The 19,270-nt window shown below is 40.6% G+C and overlaps 2 protein-coding genes across 6 annotated transcripts; one reads left to right on the top strand and one right to left on the bottom strand.

Moving 5' to 3' along the window:
• The first annotated feature begins 2,815 nt into the window (after positions 1 to 2,815).
• LOC119495787 (class E basic helix-loop-helix protein 40-like) lies at positions 2,816 to 7,031 on the top strand. Its single transcript, XM_037782579.1, has 5 exons — positions 2,816 to 3,173; positions 3,865 to 3,931; positions 4,145 to 4,252; positions 4,677 to 4,800; positions 5,001 to 7,031. The coding sequence occupies exons 1-5, from the start codon at positions 3,100 to 3,102 to the stop codon at positions 5,927 to 5,929; spliced, it is 1,302 nt and encodes a 433-aa protein (XP_037638507.1). The 5' UTR covers positions 2,816 to 3,099; the 3' UTR covers positions 5,930 to 7,031.
• Positions 7,032 to 8,986: 1,955 nt separating this feature from the next.
• Positions 8,987 to 19,130, bottom strand: ttll3 (tubulin tyrosine ligase-like family, member 3). 5 transcript variants are annotated; one of them, XM_037782500.1, is made up of 13 exons: positions 18,863 to 19,130; positions 17,228 to 17,298; positions 17,031 to 17,149; positions 16,765 to 16,933; positions 15,241 to 15,296; positions 14,970 to 15,098; positions 14,753 to 14,867; positions 13,901 to 14,002; positions 13,634 to 13,814; positions 12,017 to 12,165; positions 11,472 to 11,715; positions 10,241 to 10,676; positions 8,987 to 10,123 (listed from the first exon to the last, which is right to left on the bottom strand). In XM_037782500.1, the coding sequence occupies exons 2-13, from the start codon at positions 17,241 to 17,243 to the stop codon at positions 9,335 to 9,337; spliced, it is 2,505 nt and encodes an 834-aa protein (XP_037638428.1). In that variant the 5' UTR covers positions 17,244 to 17,298; positions 18,863 to 19,130; the 3' UTR covers positions 8,987 to 9,334. The 5 variants fall into 5 exon arrangements, with proteins under 5 accessions (XP_037638428.1, XP_037638415.1, XP_037638435.1 ...); XM_037782487.1 differs by lacking the exon at positions 18,863 to 19,130 and adding an exon at positions 18,649 to 18,856; XM_037782507.1 differs by lacking the exon at positions 18,863 to 19,130 and adding an exon at positions 18,649 to 18,856 and having other exon boundaries at positions 16,789 to 16,933.
• Positions 19,131 to 19,270: the final 140 nt, after the last annotated feature.

Below are 19,270 nucleotides of genomic sequence, written 5' to 3'. Positions count from 1 at the left end.
CATCCTCAGGCGGTTACGTTCAAGAAATTTACATACAGGTAACAACTTGTTGCTGCGAAAGAAACTATGTTTCTGAAACTGAAAAATCTGTTTATGAAAATGTTATGTCATGAATCAATCATGAGTCAAAGTCTCGAGGCTGATGTCTCTGAGGTTGTGAAAACAAGTGTGACAGCTGCTACTTTCCTTACTTAAATGTCAGATAAGATAGATGGATCAAGATGAACGAGCTACTACAAAACTACAAAATCAGCCTTCAAATACAACATTGATCTCTAGTGAATTTTGTGTGAGTTGTCGGAATGATTTAAATAGTACGTCAAACGGAATTGTGATTAAAAACACATATCCAAAATGCTGCCAAGCTCTCCTATGTGTCAGGGAAGTTTGTGTAGCCTCCTGAGTCTCATCTGGCTTGCCAGACTGGATTTTGTGTTCCTATCTTACAATAAAGGGTCCCAAAAATACCATAAACATGACTTCATATGATTCAGAAGTTACTGCAGGGACTTTGCTAAATGTGATTTCCAGGCAAGAGCTTTTCTCCAATCTCATCATAGTTCTTACTGTGATAGATGTTTACAGCTTCACAAAACGTCAGTCATTCTAGCTTCAATCCACATTGACGTTAACTAGCAGGGGAACAAAATTATGGATTTTAATGGGACTGTTAAAAAAACTTCCTGTTTCAGATGATGTACACCACTTCTATGTAACATCTACTGTTGACCTGCTATCTGCCCCTAAAGACTCCCTGTACCCCCCTAAAAAAGACAAAAAAGAGCTCTATTGTGGGTCTCAGAGGGTAAAAGGCCTTCATGCATTTATTTTTGAAATTTAGACATATATATATTTGAACATGTACTTTGTGGTTATTAGAGATATTTTCCAGTAAAGGGAAACAATCATGATCATTTCAATGCAAATGTCCCCTCTTAATACACCTTTTCATTTGCAAAACAAACCCAAAATGACTTGATTAGAATCAGCATTGAAAAACAGGCTGACGGCCTGCTAGTACTGGAGTGACCTGAGCTTTACTGTCGCCTGCAGCAGACAGGTGCAGCTGCCGTGTGCTGGATGAGCTGGATGTGCCCCGCTCACTCAGCAGGCTCCCAGTGCCATGAGGAGATCAACGTGACAGCCTGCACCGCCTCATGACAACAAACCCACTCCACACACTCAGCCACGCACCGGTGCACGTGGTGACCGCACTGTTTATCGACCACCTGCCTGCTGCAGACCTGGGTCGACAGAATACACTGCTGAATGTTGACTATTGTGATAAAAATATTAGGCTATTCATAGTATTATGTGAATAACTTGAAAGGAACATAAATAGGTGATTTGTCCTACATAATTAATGATATTTTGTGTATATAAAAACAAACCTAGATGCATCATAAAAAAGTTAAATGTGGCTTCATTGCTCTTGATTTTTTAGCAGAGTTGTATAATAATAATAATAATAATCCTACAGGATATATTAATAGTATAGTATGCTATAGTAAATAGGCTATTTGTCCTACATAATTAATTATATTTTGTGTATAAATATATATAAATCAAACCTAGATGTATCATAAAACAGTTAAATGTAGCACTGTTGTATAATAATTATAATAATCCTGCAGGATATATTAATAGTTTAGTATTCTATAGTAAATAGGCTATTTGTCCTATAAATAATTAATGACATTTTGTGTATATAAAAACAAACCTAGATGCATCATAAAACAGTTAAATATGGCTTCATTGCTCTTGATTTTGTAGCACTGTTGTATAATAATAATAATAATCCTGCAGGATATATTAATAGTATGGTATGCTATAGTAAATAGGCTATTTGTCCTACATAATTAATGACATTTTGTGTATAAAAACAAACCTAGATCCTCATAAAACAGTTAAATGTAGCACTGTTGTATGATAATTATAATAATCCTGCAGGATATATTAATAGTTTAGTATTCTATAGTAAATAGGCTATTTGTCCTATAAATAATTAATGACATTTTGTGTATATAAAAACAAACCTAGATGCATCATAAAACAGTTAAATATGGCTTCATTGCTCTTGATTTTGTAGCACTGTTGTATAATAATAATAATCCTGCAGGATATATTAATAGTATGGTATGCTATAGTAAATAGGCTATTTGTCCTACATAATTAATGACATTTTGTGTATATAAAAACAAACCTAGATGCATCATAAAACAGTTAAATGTTGCACTGTTGGATAATAATAATAATAATCCTGCAGGCTATATTAATAGTATAGTATGCTATAGTAAATAGGCTATTTGACTTGAAAGGAACATAAATAGGCTATTTGTCCTACACATAATTAATGACATTTTGTGTATATAAAAACAAACCTAGATGCATCATAAAACAGTTAAATGTGGCTTCATTGCTCTTGATTTTGTATAATAATAATAATCCTGCAGGATATATTCATAGTATAGTATGCTATAGTATTTTAACAGTGTTATTATTGTATATATTTTCATTGGCAGTAGGCACAGTATACACCCTCTACCTCTCGTGCCTCCAGGCCTGTTGACCTGCTCTCTGGTCCTGTGCCAGCCAGCACGTTCCCATCGCCGTGCCGTGGCGCGCGCAGCCTTGTTTCAATACAACTTCAGCATGGTGGTACACGAGACGTGGCCACGCGCCGCCCCTCCGCTCTGACGCGCGCCTCCAATCCGCCCACTGAGGCTCCTTTCTCGGCAGAAAGTGGGCCGTCCCTCCTGCGAGGATACAGCGCCGTGAAACACGTGAGGAGCCTCATGTGACAGAGAGGTAGGTCAGGCGGAGCGGAGAGTCAGAGGGTTTATTTAACTCGTCGCTCTGTCCTCCCACACTTTCTCAAACGCGCCACCAAACACGGTCGCCTTGCTTTTCTGCAGCGTGGACTTGATCACTTGAAAACCATCTTTTACATCAGTGCGACTTAATGAGAAAATAATAGAAATCTTCACCACTATTTGGAAGCATTTTATTTAGTGCAACTTTTTTTTTTCTCCATCTCCATATTTATTTGTGTGACTGCATACCTCTGACTTTGCTGCGTAATTGGAGTAAAAAAGAAGAATGGAGCGAATCCCCAGCGCGCAACCTCCACCTCATCTGTCCAAACACCAGGCTGATCTCTCGGACGTGCAAGGGTAAGCTTAGAAAAATGTCTTTCTGTTCAACGCTACATACAGAGCTGTGATGAGACACAAACACATTTTAAGTAGTTTAAAAAAAAATGTTAATTGGCTATTTCTATATTCTATACAAGTAGCCTAATAATTAGGTTAGGAATCCAATGTCTTTGTTTTTAGGAATCTCAAGTACAAATATAAATTACTGCAGCCAACAAAAGGTTATATAACATTCTTACATTTGCTGCTAGAAAAAAATACATTACTACAGTGGATCAGTGATAAGAAACCCTCTGTTCAAGGCTGGAGAAAAGTGATATTTGAGATGGTCCCTTTGGAAATATCTCACAAATATTCTACATGCCAAAAGTAGATCAGTTCCACAATATTTGGCATTACCTATCTGAATTATATTGGACATGATCTCTCTTCCATTATCTCACAAGGAAGTCTCTTGAACATGAATTCATATATCCTGTGACTTCCCTGCACTATGAACTATTTCCTATGACCTCCTATATGATTTTTTTTTTTTAATCTGAGCTGTACCAGTGTTTGTTGTTGTTTTTTTTTATTATTGTGTTAGTGGAAAATGTCTTTCATGTCCTCAAACGCACTTGATTTATTATTATTAATTCTATATCTTATAATAATATTCAACCAAAAAACATCTGCTCACACCTGTCTGTTGTCTCTTTTTGCTTTTCAGGATGGATTTCCCCATGTATGTTTATAAACCCAGGCGAGGAATGAAGAGAGGAGGAGAGGAGAGCAAGGTCCGTTATTATTTTGCTTATTGCCAACTTGTTCTGTTATAATTACCTGTTTTAATTAAAGGGTGTGAACTACAAGGAGGAATTAAGCTGCCTGTAGTGCCATAAATGTTAGACCTAATTTCTGATGACATAACTCCTGGAGTCCTCCCTATCTGATCCTAAAGAGCTATAATAATAGCTGGTTTTAACCAACAATGTTTATTCTTCTTGCAGGAAACCTACAAGCTGCCTCACAGACTCATTGAGAAGAAAAGGCGCGATCGGATAAACGAGTGCATCGCTCAGTTGAAAGATTTATTACCAGAGCACCTGAAACTCACGGTGAGTTCATGCTGTGGCTTGGAGAGGGATGATGTATGTATGTATGGGGAGTCACACTGTGTTGAGAGTGGCATGCACCATCGAGTGGCTGTTCAGTGGTATTACATCCTCTAGTCTGTTGCTGTGTGCGTCAGCAGTCGGTGAATGAGAGCTCACACTCAAGAGGATTTGTCTTCTGTCATTGTTTAAACTGGGGATTTAAAAAATCAATCCAGTACACAACAGTAATTGCATATTATTTATAAAATATATATGCTCCCATAACATGTTGAATAGTTCTATTTGCCTCTATGGTAGCTGCCATAGTGTGTTGATGATGGGACAGCCAGGATCATGTGTGCATGAGCAGTAAAGCGTAGTCTCTCTCTCTCTCTGTGTGTTATATAAGAGGTGCTGATGTGCTGACTGTGTGTGTTTCCTACAGACTCTGGGCCATCTGGAGAAGGCTGTGGTTTTAGAGCTGACGCTCAAGCACGTGAAAGCCCTCACCTCTCTTCTGGAGCAGCAGCAACAGAAGATCCTCGCTCTGCAGAACGGCATGCAAATTGGTAAGCTGCGGATCACTCACACACATACACAAATATGCACGTGAGCAGCCAGGATGGTTTTGTCGGGACAGAATGCAAATAGAATGCACAATGGGGTAGGGTTTTTGCAGAACTGCAGGCAAATAAGTGACTTCAAATAGAATTCAAATTCAAACAGCTGCATTTTCTTGACTGTGTGGTTTCTTTGTTGTCTTTTACAGAGCAGCCCACTGTCAGCCAGGAGAAGTCGGAGGAGATGTTCCGCTCTGGCTTCCACATGTGTGCCAAGGAGATGCTCCAGTATCTCGGCAATCACGAGACCGACGAAGACTTCACGCCGTCCCATGTCATCAATCACCTCCACAAGGTAGCCGCAGAGGTGCTGCAAAGTCCGGTTAGACCCCGCACTCCTCTCAGCCCTCCACCTGAGGAGATCCCCTCCTACCACCACCAGCACCAACCTCACAAGGAGATGCCCGCCAGCATAGCGCCAAAACCCAGCGAGGGCTACAGGAGGAACTGTGTGCCCGTCATCCAGAGGGCGTACGCTCCGACGAGCAGCGAGCAGAGCGGCAGCGACACGGATACAGACAGCGGCTATGGGGGAGAGCTGGAGAAGGCTGAATCTGGGGCGCAACAGGGACGTCCAGGTTACTACGGTCAGGAGAGCCACCTGAAGCGAGCGCTCGACGAGAGACAAAGCTCCGGCATCAAGCGGGAGGATGAGGAGCGGCGACACAAGCGACCCCGGGTGGAGTCGTCGGAGGATGAGCTGCTCTCAGGCGGAGAATCATCATCATCATCAGCATCATCGTCCTCTAGCGGTTACGGCAGTTACATGAGCGTATCCCCCAACCATCCAACTGCTCCACATCCCCTCTGCATGCCTTTCTACCTCATTCCACCCTCCGCTGCAGCCTACCTGCCGATGCTGGAGAAGTGCTGGTACCCCGGAGCCGTGCCCATGCTCTACCCTGGCATGGGGGGCTCTGCACCCGCCATGTCCAACGAAAGACCTCAGCTAGTGATGTCTCCCAGAGGAGGCTCTCCAGCCCCGACCATATCTCAATCTCAGACCCCCATGGACTCCCCTGCCCTCCTCCAGGCACTAAAGCAGGTACCACCCATCAACCAGGAAACCAAAGACTGAGAGATGACAGATGTTCTAGTACCCAAGAGACAGTTAGTAGGAATGAAAACATGACTGAGCCTTTCCATAATCCATCCTCATTCCCGTCCTCTGCTCCTCAGCCTGGAGGCCCAAACAGCAAACTAGAGGACTTGTAGAAATGTTCAAGAGGAGATGGAGGAGGAAAGAGAGCGACGTCCGTCCACGCTCGGAGGACGCAAAGCTCTGGTTGAATGTTAAATGCTCAGTGGTATTACTCAGTGCAAATGTATCATATAAAACTGGACCTGCCCTGCACACACACACACACACATACACACGTGGTTGAATGTAAAGAAAGTTTTAGATGCTGCTGTTAAAGTACGATGACACTGATGCATCTCACTTGTAGCCGTTGCAATAGAGACACGCCATCTTTGTACTTTAGAAAAAGTGTTGCACCAAATGTTAGCAGTAATTTTTCACCCAAAGTTTGTTGCCTACGTCCTTTAGGTCAGCGTTATCATCACTGAGAATGCCCTTAGACATTATGATGACTGGCTCCATAAGATACAAGGGTTTCCTCATGTGTGTACAGACGGGAGTAAGGGTACACCCGATGCATGGATGAAGGAACGGGCCGCCACACGACCACAATGAATGAGAAGTCTTGTTTTTCATTGACAAAACAGACAGTTCAGATGGATTTTTCTGTAATTATTGTTCATAGACTTCTTGTACATTTCTATTTTTTATACCGTGCGGACAATTGTATACGTTGTGCACTCAGAAACTGTGTACATACTGTAGCACTGTGCTGGACCTGGTCTGCATACTCAACATCTGTTTCTGCTCAAGTCAAACCTGGTGTTTGTTCTTGCCGTTGCCTTTTACTTGTGAAAAGCTGATAAATCTCAGATGTTTATTCTCTGTACTACGTATGAATACTGGAGTCACAGGAGCGAGGAGGAGAGAAGTTGAATGTAAACGTTTTACCAGAAGACTAGTTTTCTATAGAAAGAGGTACTTGAGATTTTATATTTTGGGACCTACATGAAAGATGTTTGATGTACATATTTTGTCTATAAATGTTGGTATACATTATATAAGTGTATTAATAAAGTATTTTTTTTCCCGTGGAAAATCGCTTTGACTCTATGTATGTGAAAGAGGAGGAGTGTGTGTGTGAACGCAATCTGTTCTTTTACAGCGCCACAACATTCATGTCACCAGCGGGAACACTTATGTAATGGCAGATCTGTAGCTCGGCTCTCCTGCTGGTTAACCGTCTGTGCCCACTAATACAACAACAAGTAAATACACGTGAGTGTAAACAGTTTCAGTTAATCTCCTGAGGCAATAATCAGGATCCATCTGCTTCTCGTCAGCAGCCTTGACAGGGAGACATTTTCTCTCTGTTTTTTACTGGCTGTATGACTCAATATGAAATGCTGTTATCCCAGAGTTGCAACATCTCTCTATATTTACACTCCCAGGAGTATAAACGAATAAATCGCAACCAATACTACTCTATCACCACAACATTTGTCGTATTGTGCAATCACATTTTTTAGCTATGTGACTGCTCTTACAGTCAACAAGGCTTATCTCATGCTGCAGATTTCTAAACAGGCCGAGCGTATCCAATCTCTATGCTCGACATCACAAGCTCTTCAACTACATATTATCATTCCTGAGCAGAGGGAGTGTTGTTTCATTCCATATCTAGTTTGTTTGTACAAACTGAAGTCAAGCCTGCACCCTAAATGTCATTTAGCTCCTTCTAAACTGATTCTCGTCAAGAATTAATTTCCAGTCGTTTGTTTCAGTAGTTCCTTTTTTTATTGCTGTCATGACATATAATCTGCAAGCTGATGTAGTGAACCCAGTTTTTCAGCCAGTTTAACAATTTTCCATAGTTTAATAATAACACTCATCTCAGTAGCTGGGTCATGGAGGCCTAGTGGTTAAGGCGCATACCATATAACCACAACATCTCCCGTTTGACCTTTGTTTCACGTCATTGCTCGCTCTTCCTCCCTCGTTGTTTCCTGTCTGTTTCTATTTCTGTCGATCTGTCCAATTAAGGGAATGCCACCAAAAAAAATAATATATCTCTCAGTTTGCCAACTTCAGTAGTTTATTGTTTTAGTCATGTAGTTCAGACATATTTGACATATTTGATTCTTAATCATTCAGGAATGTTAATCAAGCAGTGGTCATGAGCGAGCATTGAGGCTGTTGTAGCTCTCTCCCAGAGTTTCTTTTACATTTTGACTTTATGTTTAAAAAGAGGCCCAAAGATCAGTTACACCAGGTGTTGCTAAAGATGTACCAACATCTGGATAAGAACTGCTCTTTCCTTTTTAATTCCCTCTCCTTGAAAGGCTTTGCATGTAGTTAGATCATTGAACATTTATTGCCACCTGCTGGCCATTTAAAATGCCAACATCATGTTAACATGGAGCTGATTATTTGTCCCCAGAAGATAAAATCAGTGATCATTTCATTATATTATTTTCTGCCCAGTCACCTTGGAATATCTGCCACACTGGAGATGCTTGAATTAACTCTTTGTTTGTTTGTTTTAATACAAATGAACTTGCATTCAACACAGTATTGATTGCTGTTGCATTCATAACATAATCATAAAACATACATTTAATCCACTCAGCCAAACTAAGACGTAATTAAAATTTGCGACTGAAATATATGGTATGTGTTTAAAGGTACAGTGTGTAGTATTTGGTAGCATCTAGTGGTGTGGTTGCAGATTTCAACCGTCTGAGTTCCCCTCCGCTCACTCCTCCCTTTCCAAGACTACAGTAACGTGAGCCGCCGAGTGTAAAACCTTGGAAACGCCGTTCGCCTCTCTCAGAGGTCATCTTTACCATAATAACACTACTTTAGGAGTAACGGAAGTAAGACGGTGGTTGGCGGTAACGCGGTTTTGCGCTCTGCAGCTCACATTACCGCAGTTTCACAAGCATGTCAGAGAACTACAGTGGCCTTCAGGTAATGTAAAAACGTGAAAGGCTCTCGCTGGAGCCAATGTTTGGTTTGTCCGTTCTGGGCTACTGTAGAAACATGGCGGAGCAACATGGCGGAACACAGGGATTATGTGTTTCAGGTGATTATACACAAATGAAAACATAGTTATGAATATTATATTCCTTTTCTGCTAATAGATCCCCGAAATGCTACACACTGGTCCTTTAAAGCCCCTGTGAATGATTTGAAAATGTCTCCCTTCTGCCACTCATCATGATTGTCTCAAGTTTCTACAAACAAAATCTGATGCCATCACAATTATTTGAATGATACTAAATGTAACGTGTTGTTCATTAGGCTTAAGCCCATTCAATAATAAATTGATAACAATGTTATTGCAACCAAAACCTCTTCAGCACTTCCTACTGTTTGCTTTCCATCTTTTTAACAGGCTTCTCAATACCACTGGTATTTATGTTCCCCTGTGCACTCTCTTTTATATTTGCCCATGCTTTGCCTTTGAGAGCAGAGGAAGAACTGATGCCTGTGGACGCTGGGATGAGAGGACAGATTTGGATTACGACAGGCAGTGGCTCCAGCCACAATGTTCGGTCGCAAGCTAAAGACCACCAAGGTAGGAAGGGGACCCCGGAGTGAAGGAAAGACCCGGGCAGGAGTCCTGTGTTTGGCCTCAAATGCCGTCTGGGGAAGGAAGGACCTGGAGATGTGTGATCCATGGCCTGGGTTGGCCTGAGATCTGCAGTCTTTCATGCTGTGAGGGGGGCTGAGGGAAAAGGAAAGGCTCCGTGGGACCAGAGTTGCCCCGTTGGCACCAAGACTCAAACCCAAACGTCGCGCTTTCCTCTGAGGTTCAGTGTGTACCACCAAAGGCTGTTCACGTGCCAGACTGCGACGGGACTTGCTAACACAGGAGGTAGTCTGAACATCTGGTCTCCCCTCGGCTTCCCTCTTAGGAGATGTTGATGTCAGCTGCCTCCTTTTCTCTCCAGCAGCTCGGTTCTCCTTGCCTGAGTGGCGGAATGTGGAGACTGCGTAGGACTTGTGACCTGATGGTTTATGTGTCGTTTCAACCTCTCCTGACAACGACTGGTCCGGAGGGAACTGGATGTCGAGAGGCGGGTTAGAAATAACAGTTTGTCTGTGAAGTGGAGGCCTGGATCGCTTTATGGGGGCTCCTTCCACCAGCAGGTTCACTCCCACATACTGAGGAACTTCAACTGCAGCCTGGAAGGGTGATAGAAGAAGACATAAATAAATGTATTTGGTGTATTATTCAGTGTAATTCCCCTGGAAATGAACACCTATTGTTTCTATAGGTATGAGGTGTAAAAACATTCCAACCTGTTTGAAGATTAGCTGGAAGCCTCCTGTGTAAGCGCTGGGATCAGTCCGTCGATCGAGCACAACCCTCAGTGTGTCCAGCTGCACAGCAGGGCAGAGGCGAGCGGTCACAGCGGTGGAGCAGGCCATAGTTGGACTGGCGTTGATCTCCAGAAGCCAAGGCCTCAGATCTCCGCCCAACATGAAGTCGGCTCCGTAGAGCTCAAAGCTGGCCTTGCGGGGCTCGACCAGGTCCTGGGCTGTCTGCAGGGTACGGACCACCGCTTGCTGCATGCCTGGGACCACCACAGACTCCCACTCTGCCCCACGGCCCTGCCGCTGTAGATAGGCCTTAAACTGAGAGCAGGACCACATATTGTCCTCAGGCACTCCTGGGTGGCGCTCACAGGACGGCTGGAAGTGCTTCTGGATGGAGTTGTTGCACAGGTGGACTGAGCTGAGGAAAATAACGAAGAAGATTAGGCCCATAGACTGTATATAAGAAGAGGACATCAGGAAGTTGTGATGTCAACCGTTGGTTTGTGGATGGACGTTTTGAAGCCTCGAGTTTGGCATTTTAGCTGTCGCCATTGGTTATTTGCAACCAGAAGTGACACGAGAAGGTGGAGCAAAGTACAACCGAAAACTGAATAAGACACTTTTAGGCGACCAAAAATGTTATAATTAACTTTCATAAACTGTAAACACACTGTGAAAGGGTTAAAGTTGTAAGACGAAAACACAGACAACTCCCAGACCGGACAACGTCGTGGTAACGACCTGTCACTCACAAGGTAGCCACGCCCTAAAGCACACCCTGCTTTATGGTCTATTTGACTCTAAATGGGGCCATGATTTACTAAATGAACATCATGCTGTATTGAAGAAGACTTGAAACTAGCGATTGAGACCATAAACTCATGTTTACAATGTTTACTGAGGTAATAAATCAAGTGAGAAGTAGGCTCATTTTCTGATAGACTTCTATACAATCAGCCTTCTTTTTGCAACCAGAGGAGACGCCCCCTGCTGGCTGTTAGAAAGAATGCAAGTTTAAGGCGCTAATGCATTGGCTTCACTTTTCAGACCCCGGAGTTGCCCACTGGTTAGGTCATGAAGGTGAGTGAATGAAATGAGTACATTAAGTCCTACTTACATTTGTTAAATCAATCCCTTCAAAAAACCCTCATAGATACGAGATACAGTAAAGGTCAAGTGCAAGTGTATAATTTGTTTTTCTCTTTTGTCTGACCTGTCCAGAGTTTTTGTCGAGTAAGGCTGAGTGGAGAACCGCAGGTAGCACTCTCTGTAGAACCAGACAGTCAGAGGGTTCCAGTCGGTGACCAGGAACCACTGGCGGAGGTCAAACTTGGTGCCGTGGACCAACAGAGGACGCTCCAGGTATTTCTGAACCACCCACTTACTCTCCTTAGTCAGGGCTCTGTCACTGTCCACAAGTGCCAAAATCTCATCCAGGCGATTCATACAAATAATACCTGGTTGTTGAGGTGACATGGAAAAGAAAAACCCCCACAAAAACTGGCTTAAATAAATCAAAACTGTATTAATCTAAGAGGACATGGAGTTGCTGAACACCTTCTAAACAAACAGCAGGCTAAAATCATTTTTTGCAATTAAATGTAGAAAAGGAAGCAACAGTGACATCTGTATGTCACAGTTCATGTTGCAACCATAATATTGACAAAAAATCAACATGGTATTTTCAATATTGTTTTCAGTATTGTGTAGAGGATGAAGATTAATATTATCATGTTTATTATTATTTTAAAGCCTCACCTCGTCCTCTAGACATGGCGCCTGGTTTGATGATCCAGATGTTATTTATTCCATCGGTATCCAGCTGGGGGCAAACCTCCTGCAGTCTGATTAACATGGCCTGGCAGCGCTCCACAAACACACCGCTGCCCCTGATCAACGCACCGTCACTACACACAGACATCACATATTGAGTTTATTAATGTGCAGATTCACTAAATCTTCCCATCATGCTTTACTTCAGGCAGTAATTGTGCTTGCGTACTATACAGTAATTATGTCAGTAGGCGTACTGTTTATTCACAGTGGAAAAAATTACAAAATTGAGCAGTAGAAATACCAATGAGTATTAAAACCACTTCATTTCTGAGTGTCTAATGCAACGCACTAGGGAAATGGAAGTTGGGGGAAAAATGGCGGACTGTGAAGCAACAGCTCCACCCAGCAGTTTAGAAAAAAGGAAAGGCAGCTTTATATTTGCTTAGTTTTTAGATTTAAAGTAGGCAGTATAGTGTTCTGACAGCTCAATGTTGTCTGTTTGCATACGTGTTTATACAGCAGGGCTATATCAATGTCCTGTATACTAACTGCCAAAATAGCACGCTATAAATATTATCATGTGGTATCATGTATATTTTATGGTATTTGTATATACAGTGGTGTGAACTGGAAAAAGTTATATCATTCCAGTAACTGCTGCAGTTCGCCTGCAACGATTAATCGATTAGTTGTCGGATAATAAATTAATCGCAAACTATTTTAATAATCGATTAATCAGTTTGAGTAATTTTTTAAGAAAATAAATTATCTGATTCCAGCTTCTCAAATGTGAATATTTTCTGGTTTCTTTACTCCTCTATGACAGTAAACTGAATATATTTCAGTTGTGGACAAAACAAGACATTTGAAGACGTCATTTTGGGCTTTGGGAAACAATGATTGACATTTTTCACTATTTTCTGACATTTTATAGACCAAACAACTAATCGATTGATCGAGAAAATCGACAATGAAAATAATGGTTAGTTGCAGTCATAATGACGTATACTAGTAAAGAAATTCCTCGTCAACTGACACTCATACGATTTTGTCGACTAATCGATTAGTTGATTTAATCGTCAGATCTGTGACGTTTCTCCAAAAAGAATCACATAAACGCACCACTTTAAATCTTGTGTTTACCAGAGATGTGCTCTTAAGTTTCTTGGAAATAAGTTATTCAGCATGAAAAAAGCATTAAAAAATGATTAAACGACTAAAGAAATCTTAGTCGACTAAGACCAAAACGACCGATTAGTTGACTAATCGACTAAGAGGGAGCAGCCCTACTTTAATGCAAACCCTAAACCTAACTGAGTCTATATTTAACCTCATCCTGAGTCCTAACATGAACTCTAGGTAGTGTTATTTAAAGCCATATACATATGTATTGTATGTTTAATAATATATAATCTCTTCTGAACGTCACCTAATAAGAACATAATATATTGTTTCGTTCAGATACATGTTAGGGTGAGTTTAACTTTTCTTAATGACCTATATTATTTGATAAGCCGTCAGTACTGTAGATAAATATAGTGTGACCTTTTAGAAGGCTCAGTCTAACAAACCCAGGAAGCTCCCAGAAAACATACTCACTGCACAACCATGTAGTAGTCTTGCAGGAACTCTGCCCACTGCTGTTCCTCCACTGAGGGCCGTGTTTCTACGGTTACATCGATGTCTCCGTGCTCTAAAACACTGAGAAACTCTTGACACACGTGCAACGCCGTGTCGATCATTCCCGGACCAACAAATTGATGCTCCACATCATCCAGCTCTGTAGAGAGAAACAAGATTGGTATCACAGAATCATGGCATGATTTTCAAAGGTGCATTGTTAAAAAAATACTTTGCATCTGTTACCATCAGAAACACTGTTTTTGTCTTCTGCTCTATCTCTCCTCCATGTACTTGTCTCAACCACATGCTGCAGCAGGCTGGTGCACGCTGTCCTCCTGAAATCCTCTTCATTGTCATAGAAAAGAGAGAGAGAGAGAGAGAGAGAGAGAGAGAGAGAGAGAGAGAGCATGTAGTTTTGTTTAAAGGTCCCATATTATAAAAAGTGACATTTTCATGTCTTTTATATTATAAAGCAGGCTTAAGTGATATATAAATACTGAAAAAGTATCAAAACGCTTAATCCACAGAGAAATACACACAGCCCGTATTCAGAAACTGAGCTTTTGAAACAAGCCGTCAGGATTTCTGTCCATTTGTTATGTCACAAATCTACAATATTTAGACCATTTCAAAGTTTTAAACGTAAACATTCTAAATGGGTCCAAGTTTTTTTCATGTTGCAGTGTATGTGAATGACATCAGCTGACAGGAAGTAAACATGGACCCAAGCTGTTACCTAGCAACGCAATTCTGTTAAAATTCCATTGAAATGTGCTAAAACGGAGCGTTTCAGACAAAGGGAAAATACAGGTACATTCAAGCAGACAGCATGAGGAAAATAAAGGTTTTTTTAAACATTAATGTATGTAAACATGTTCTAGTAGAAAACCAAAATACAAGTATGAACCTGAAAATGAGCATGATATCTCCCCTTTAAGATGATGATGCATCACTAATGAAAAAAAGACAACTGGTCTGATAAGTCCATTTCAAACGTGCATCTATTTTCCCTGGTTCCATTTACACCTAGACACATCTTTGCATCTTTGATAGAGCAAAATGTTGACTATGTGTTAATAGAGCCATGCAGCAGACCTATGAATGTATGCTTTTCATCCTCTGCTCCAAGTCGGTAGCATCTTGGGAAGAAGGTGTCCGGATCAGCTGTATCAAACCACTGAAGGTTACGCAGGTTCACACAGAGCCCGACCTGAAAGAAATAGACACATATACATACAGTAGGAGACAGAGAGTACGAGTTGACCTATGGCCAAAGTTGATTTTTGCGGGTAAATCATTTAAGAGATGAGACCTTGGTAGTAAACGTCCCAGAATTTGCATAGTGGTTTGTGAATTGGTCATTCCGTAAAGAGCGCCAATCTATGTAATCCCGACGTGTTGTCCAGTGGAAATACGTTGTTTCATTTCGAACCAGGCGAGACTAGAAAAACGTTGGGGAAAGCTTTAGTTAGCGAGAGCTGAATGAGCCAGAATACACAGCATGATGGAAAAAGACTCAACAATAACAGCATGTTTGATTGCTTCTGTGCAAGATGTCAGTGTCACGTTGGTTCACTTCTTACCATGAGATCATACGTGTCATCAAGGTTCTCCTCTTTCCCGCCTTCGTCCACTCTCTCTGTAAAGGGATAAGTGAAGAGAGTGTGTGTGTGTGAGTGTGTGTGTGTGTGTGTGTGTGTTTGCACATGGGCTTACATGTGCAGAGGGGTGTGTTAAGAGGGTAGGGGTCTTTGTTATAGGTTGGAGTCTGTAATGTGGTACACAGCATATCATTTATCACGTGTAGGGGTATCCATGTATCTAAACTAGCGCTCCAATTACACATACGCTAACCACTCCTGCACTTTTAGCTCTGACAGCTAAGAGACAATATTACTGATCTCTCTTTTAGACCAAATTTAAATGAATGGACTGACAAAAAAGAAAAATAGGATTGATTGATACTTTGTTAGTAATAATGTGTGCTGGGTCTTATAATACACATAAATTCTTTTCCCAGTGTGTCAGTTACTGATAAACATCCATTTTCTTTAAGACTAGTGAGATTTCAGTGTGTTATCAGTAGGGCTGAATGCTTCGACGCTTCGACCGTAACCATGGTATTCGACCTCCAAATCACAATTCGAATGCTTCATTTTTTAAAGGTCCCATATTGTAAAAAGTGAGATTTTCAGGTCTTTTACATTATAAAGCAGGTTTAAGTGCTATATAAATACTGTTAAACTATCAAAACGCTCAATATACGGAGAAATACACACAGCCCTTATTCAGAAATTGCGCGTTTGAAACAAGCCGTTAGGATTTCTATCCATTTGTGATGTCACAAATATACAATATTTAGACCTTTACACGGTTTTAAACGTAAACATTCTAAATGTGTCCCAGTTTATTTCCTGTTGCAGTGTATGTGAATAACATCAGCTGACAGGAAGTAAACATGGACCCAATCTGTTGCCTAGCAACGCAATTCTGTTGCAATTCCATTGAAATGCACTAAAACGGAGCGTTTCAGACAGAGGGTAAATACAGGTATATTCAGGCAGACAGTACGAGGAAAATAATGCGTTTTTTGAACATTACAGCATGTAAACATGTTCTAGTAGAAACACAAAATACAAGTATGAACCTGAAAATGAGCACGATATGGGACCTTTAAATCTTTTTTTATTTTCTATATATAAGTATGTAATAATAATGTATAAATCCCAAAATAGCCCATGAAATAAGGAATAATCCCACATTATTATTCATTATTCATATTTAACATTAGTTATTATTAGCTATTCTCAGATGAATATCGCTGTTTGTTGTACGTAGAGGTGTGTGTGTGTGTGTACAGTAGTGCAACAGCGGCATCGCCCTAGTCACTGAAACCAGGGAGACAGACAGACAGAAGAACATGTCAGCCTGCTGCGCCGCTCCCGTGAAGCTTCGAATACCTTCGAATATTGCCCAACGAAGCTTCGAATACCAAAAAAATGATATTCAGGACAGCCCTAGTTATTGGTATAAACGCTGCATCCTGTCTTCTCACAATAAGTGTCTGATTTGGTAGCTGTTAGGACTTTGTCCTCCTATTGTCTCACCAGTAACATCAGTGCTGACATCACCATCATCGCCATCATCCTCCCCGTTGCCATGGCAATGAGGTGCTCTCTGGGCAGGATGGGGCAAACGGCGTTCCACCCACCCTCTGGCCCATAAGGCAGCACGGATCACAGGGTAGGGCCCCTGCACTGAGAACACTTTTCTGAGCTGAGAATGAGTGGAAGACAGATAGAAAGAGTCACATAGCATGTTAAAGATATAGAGGGTGAAAATGTAGTGAGGTCTGGTTTGTACATAGAATCACCTTCACTGCTTTCTCCACGAACGTTTTAGCTGTTTTTAGCCGGTCCGGCTTGATCGCTGGCAGGCTTGGCACACTGCGGCGTAACCTCCCCTCCACTGGAGCCACTGTGGATTGTAACACTGAGACAAACTGCTCGGTCAGATTTCAGTATAAAGTAACTGTAGCGTGTATTTGTACATGCAGACATGTTCACTCACATGGCATTTGTTGCATGTTATACTTTGATACAGTTCTCTCTTCAGCTGATCAACGCACAGTGTTCAGTTGTCTGGAAGCAGAAATGTGTTCAACAGTATTAGTTTCACAACAGCATATTGTAGGATATACAATTATACAGATTTATTAATATTAATCCTAAGTAGATCTGCAACGCTTGATCGATTAGTTGTCAACTATTACATTAATCGCCAACTATTTTGATAACTGATTAATAATAATTGTTTTTAAAAATGTAAAAATTCTCTGATTCCAGCTTCTTAAATGTGAATATGTTCTGGTTTCTTTACTCCTCTATGACAGTAAACTGAACATCTTTGGACAAAACAAGATATTTGAGGATGTCATCTTGGCAAATGATTAACGAAAAAAATCTTCTCTAAAAAAAAGAAAAATTTGAAAGAATCTTATCTGAAAACACAACTTTTAATTGTAGACTGAGTATTTTTACATCTTCATATTGCTGTTTTTACTCAAGCCATCGATTAGTCGTCAACTATTAATTGAATCGCCGACTATTTTGATAATCGATTAATCAGTCTAAGTAATTTTTCAAAAAAAAAAAAGTCTAAATTCTCTGATTCCAGCTTCTTAAAGGTGAATATGTTCTGGTTTCTTTACTCCTCTATGACAGTAAACTGAATATCTTTGAGTTGTGGACAAAACAAGACATTTGAGGACGTCATCTTGGGCTTTGGACAATTTTCTGACATTTTATAGACCAAACAACTAATCGATTAATCGAGAAAATAATCCACAGAATTAATTGACGTGAAATGAAAATAATCGTAACATGTAATAATATTGGTCTCCTCTGCACTTGAGGAATAAACAGAGAAAACATTACATAAATGATAGGCTATATATGTGACACCTACTTTGCCTCTGTACAGCAGCTACTGAAGGAAGAAGGATGTAAATTGGGTCAAGCAGGCATCTAAATCTGGACAGAGCTGACTGAGGCTGTCACAGCTTCTCACTGACATACCCATGCTGCAAAAAGACACTCGTATACGCATACAGGGGCAGACATGCAGCACATAAGCATGCACAGAAATAATAATAATAACAACAAAAACAATAATAATAATAATAACAATAATAATAATAATAATAGTAATAATAATATTAATAATAATAATAATAATAATAATAATAATAATAATAATAATAATAATAATAATAATAATAACAATAATAATAATAATAATAATAGTAAAAATAGTAATAATAACAATAATAATAATAATAATAATAATAATAAAGCAGGTAAGAAACGCATCTATTGTAGGCTATAACCACGATGAACGACCATGGGCCCTCTGTTTGATAGCGATTAGACATAACAAATGCTCCAAAAATACATCAAAAACATTAGAGATTTCACTTTGAATATACAAACCTATAATGTTGTCATCTCCCAAGTGACTCGACCTCTCTGCTGCCCATCTAGACCTGCTTCCTTCATGCACCTGCAAACCGTTCCCATGACAACCGTGCATGCTCCCACGGAGTGTTTACGGTTGCCAAGGACAACCGTCTCCCAGGAGAAACAGGACGCTGATGAAAAACATCTCCCACCTTTAGCCATGCGTTGAAGAAAGTGGATCACTTACTTGTATCTGATGAACTGCTATCGGTTGCAGTGGAGCTAAATCCAATCTGACAGTGTGGCAGTGGAGGATGTTTTCATGGAAAGAGTTCATGCTGAGGCCAATGTGGAGGTTGCCTAGTTTCATAGTGTTTTTGCTTCCTTATCAATTTATATATATATATATGCATATATATATATATGTATATATATATATAGGTGACCATCAGCAGAAAAAAACTGTCCTGCATCTTATACGCCGTCACTCTGTCAGACATGTGCACATGATGAGCTTTATGGATTATAGGAAGCATATATCCTTCTGTGTGCAATGCTTTACCTCCACACCAGGTGGCATCCAAGGCTTTCCAGTAGGTTATGTTCTAGTGTTTGTTACAGGATCAATAAATCTTTCATTTTATGTGCTCACTGC

The sequence above is a fragment of the Sebastes umbrosus genome, chromosome 1 (genome assembly GCF_015220745.1).
Source record: "Sebastes umbrosus isolate fSebUmb1 chromosome 1, fSebUmb1.pri, whole genome shotgun sequence".
Taxonomy (NCBI): Eukaryota; Metazoa; Chordata; class Actinopteri; order Perciformes; family Sebastidae; genus Sebastes; species Sebastes umbrosus.
Note: the sequence above shows the minus strand (reverse complement) of the source record. Positions and strands in the feature narration are given on the sequence as shown.

Bases quoted from the DNA above. Each gene is read 5' to 3' on its own strand.
- LOC119495787 (XM_037782579.1), top strand. From the start codon at position 3,100: ATGGAGCGAATCCCCAGCGCGCAACCTCCACCTCATCTGTCCAAACAC. The intron at 3,932-4,144 runs GTCCGTTATTAT...TTCTTCTTGCAG, and splicing joins GAGGAGGAGAGGAGAGCAAG to GAAACCTACAAGCTGCCTCA. The intron at 4,253-4,676 runs GTGAGTTCATGC...TGTTTCCTACAG, and splicing joins CAGAGCACCTGAAACTCACG to ACTCTGGGCCATCTGGAGAA.
- ttll3 (XM_037782500.1), bottom strand. The intron at 16,934-17,030 runs GTGATTCTATGT...ACTCATTCTCAG, and splicing joins TCGTGGAGAAAGCAGTGAAG to CTCAGAAAAGTGTTCTCAGT. The intron at 15,099-15,240 runs GTAAGAAGTGAA...ACGTTTTTCTAG, and splicing joins ATGACACGTATGATCTCATG to TCTCGCCTGGTTCGAAATGA.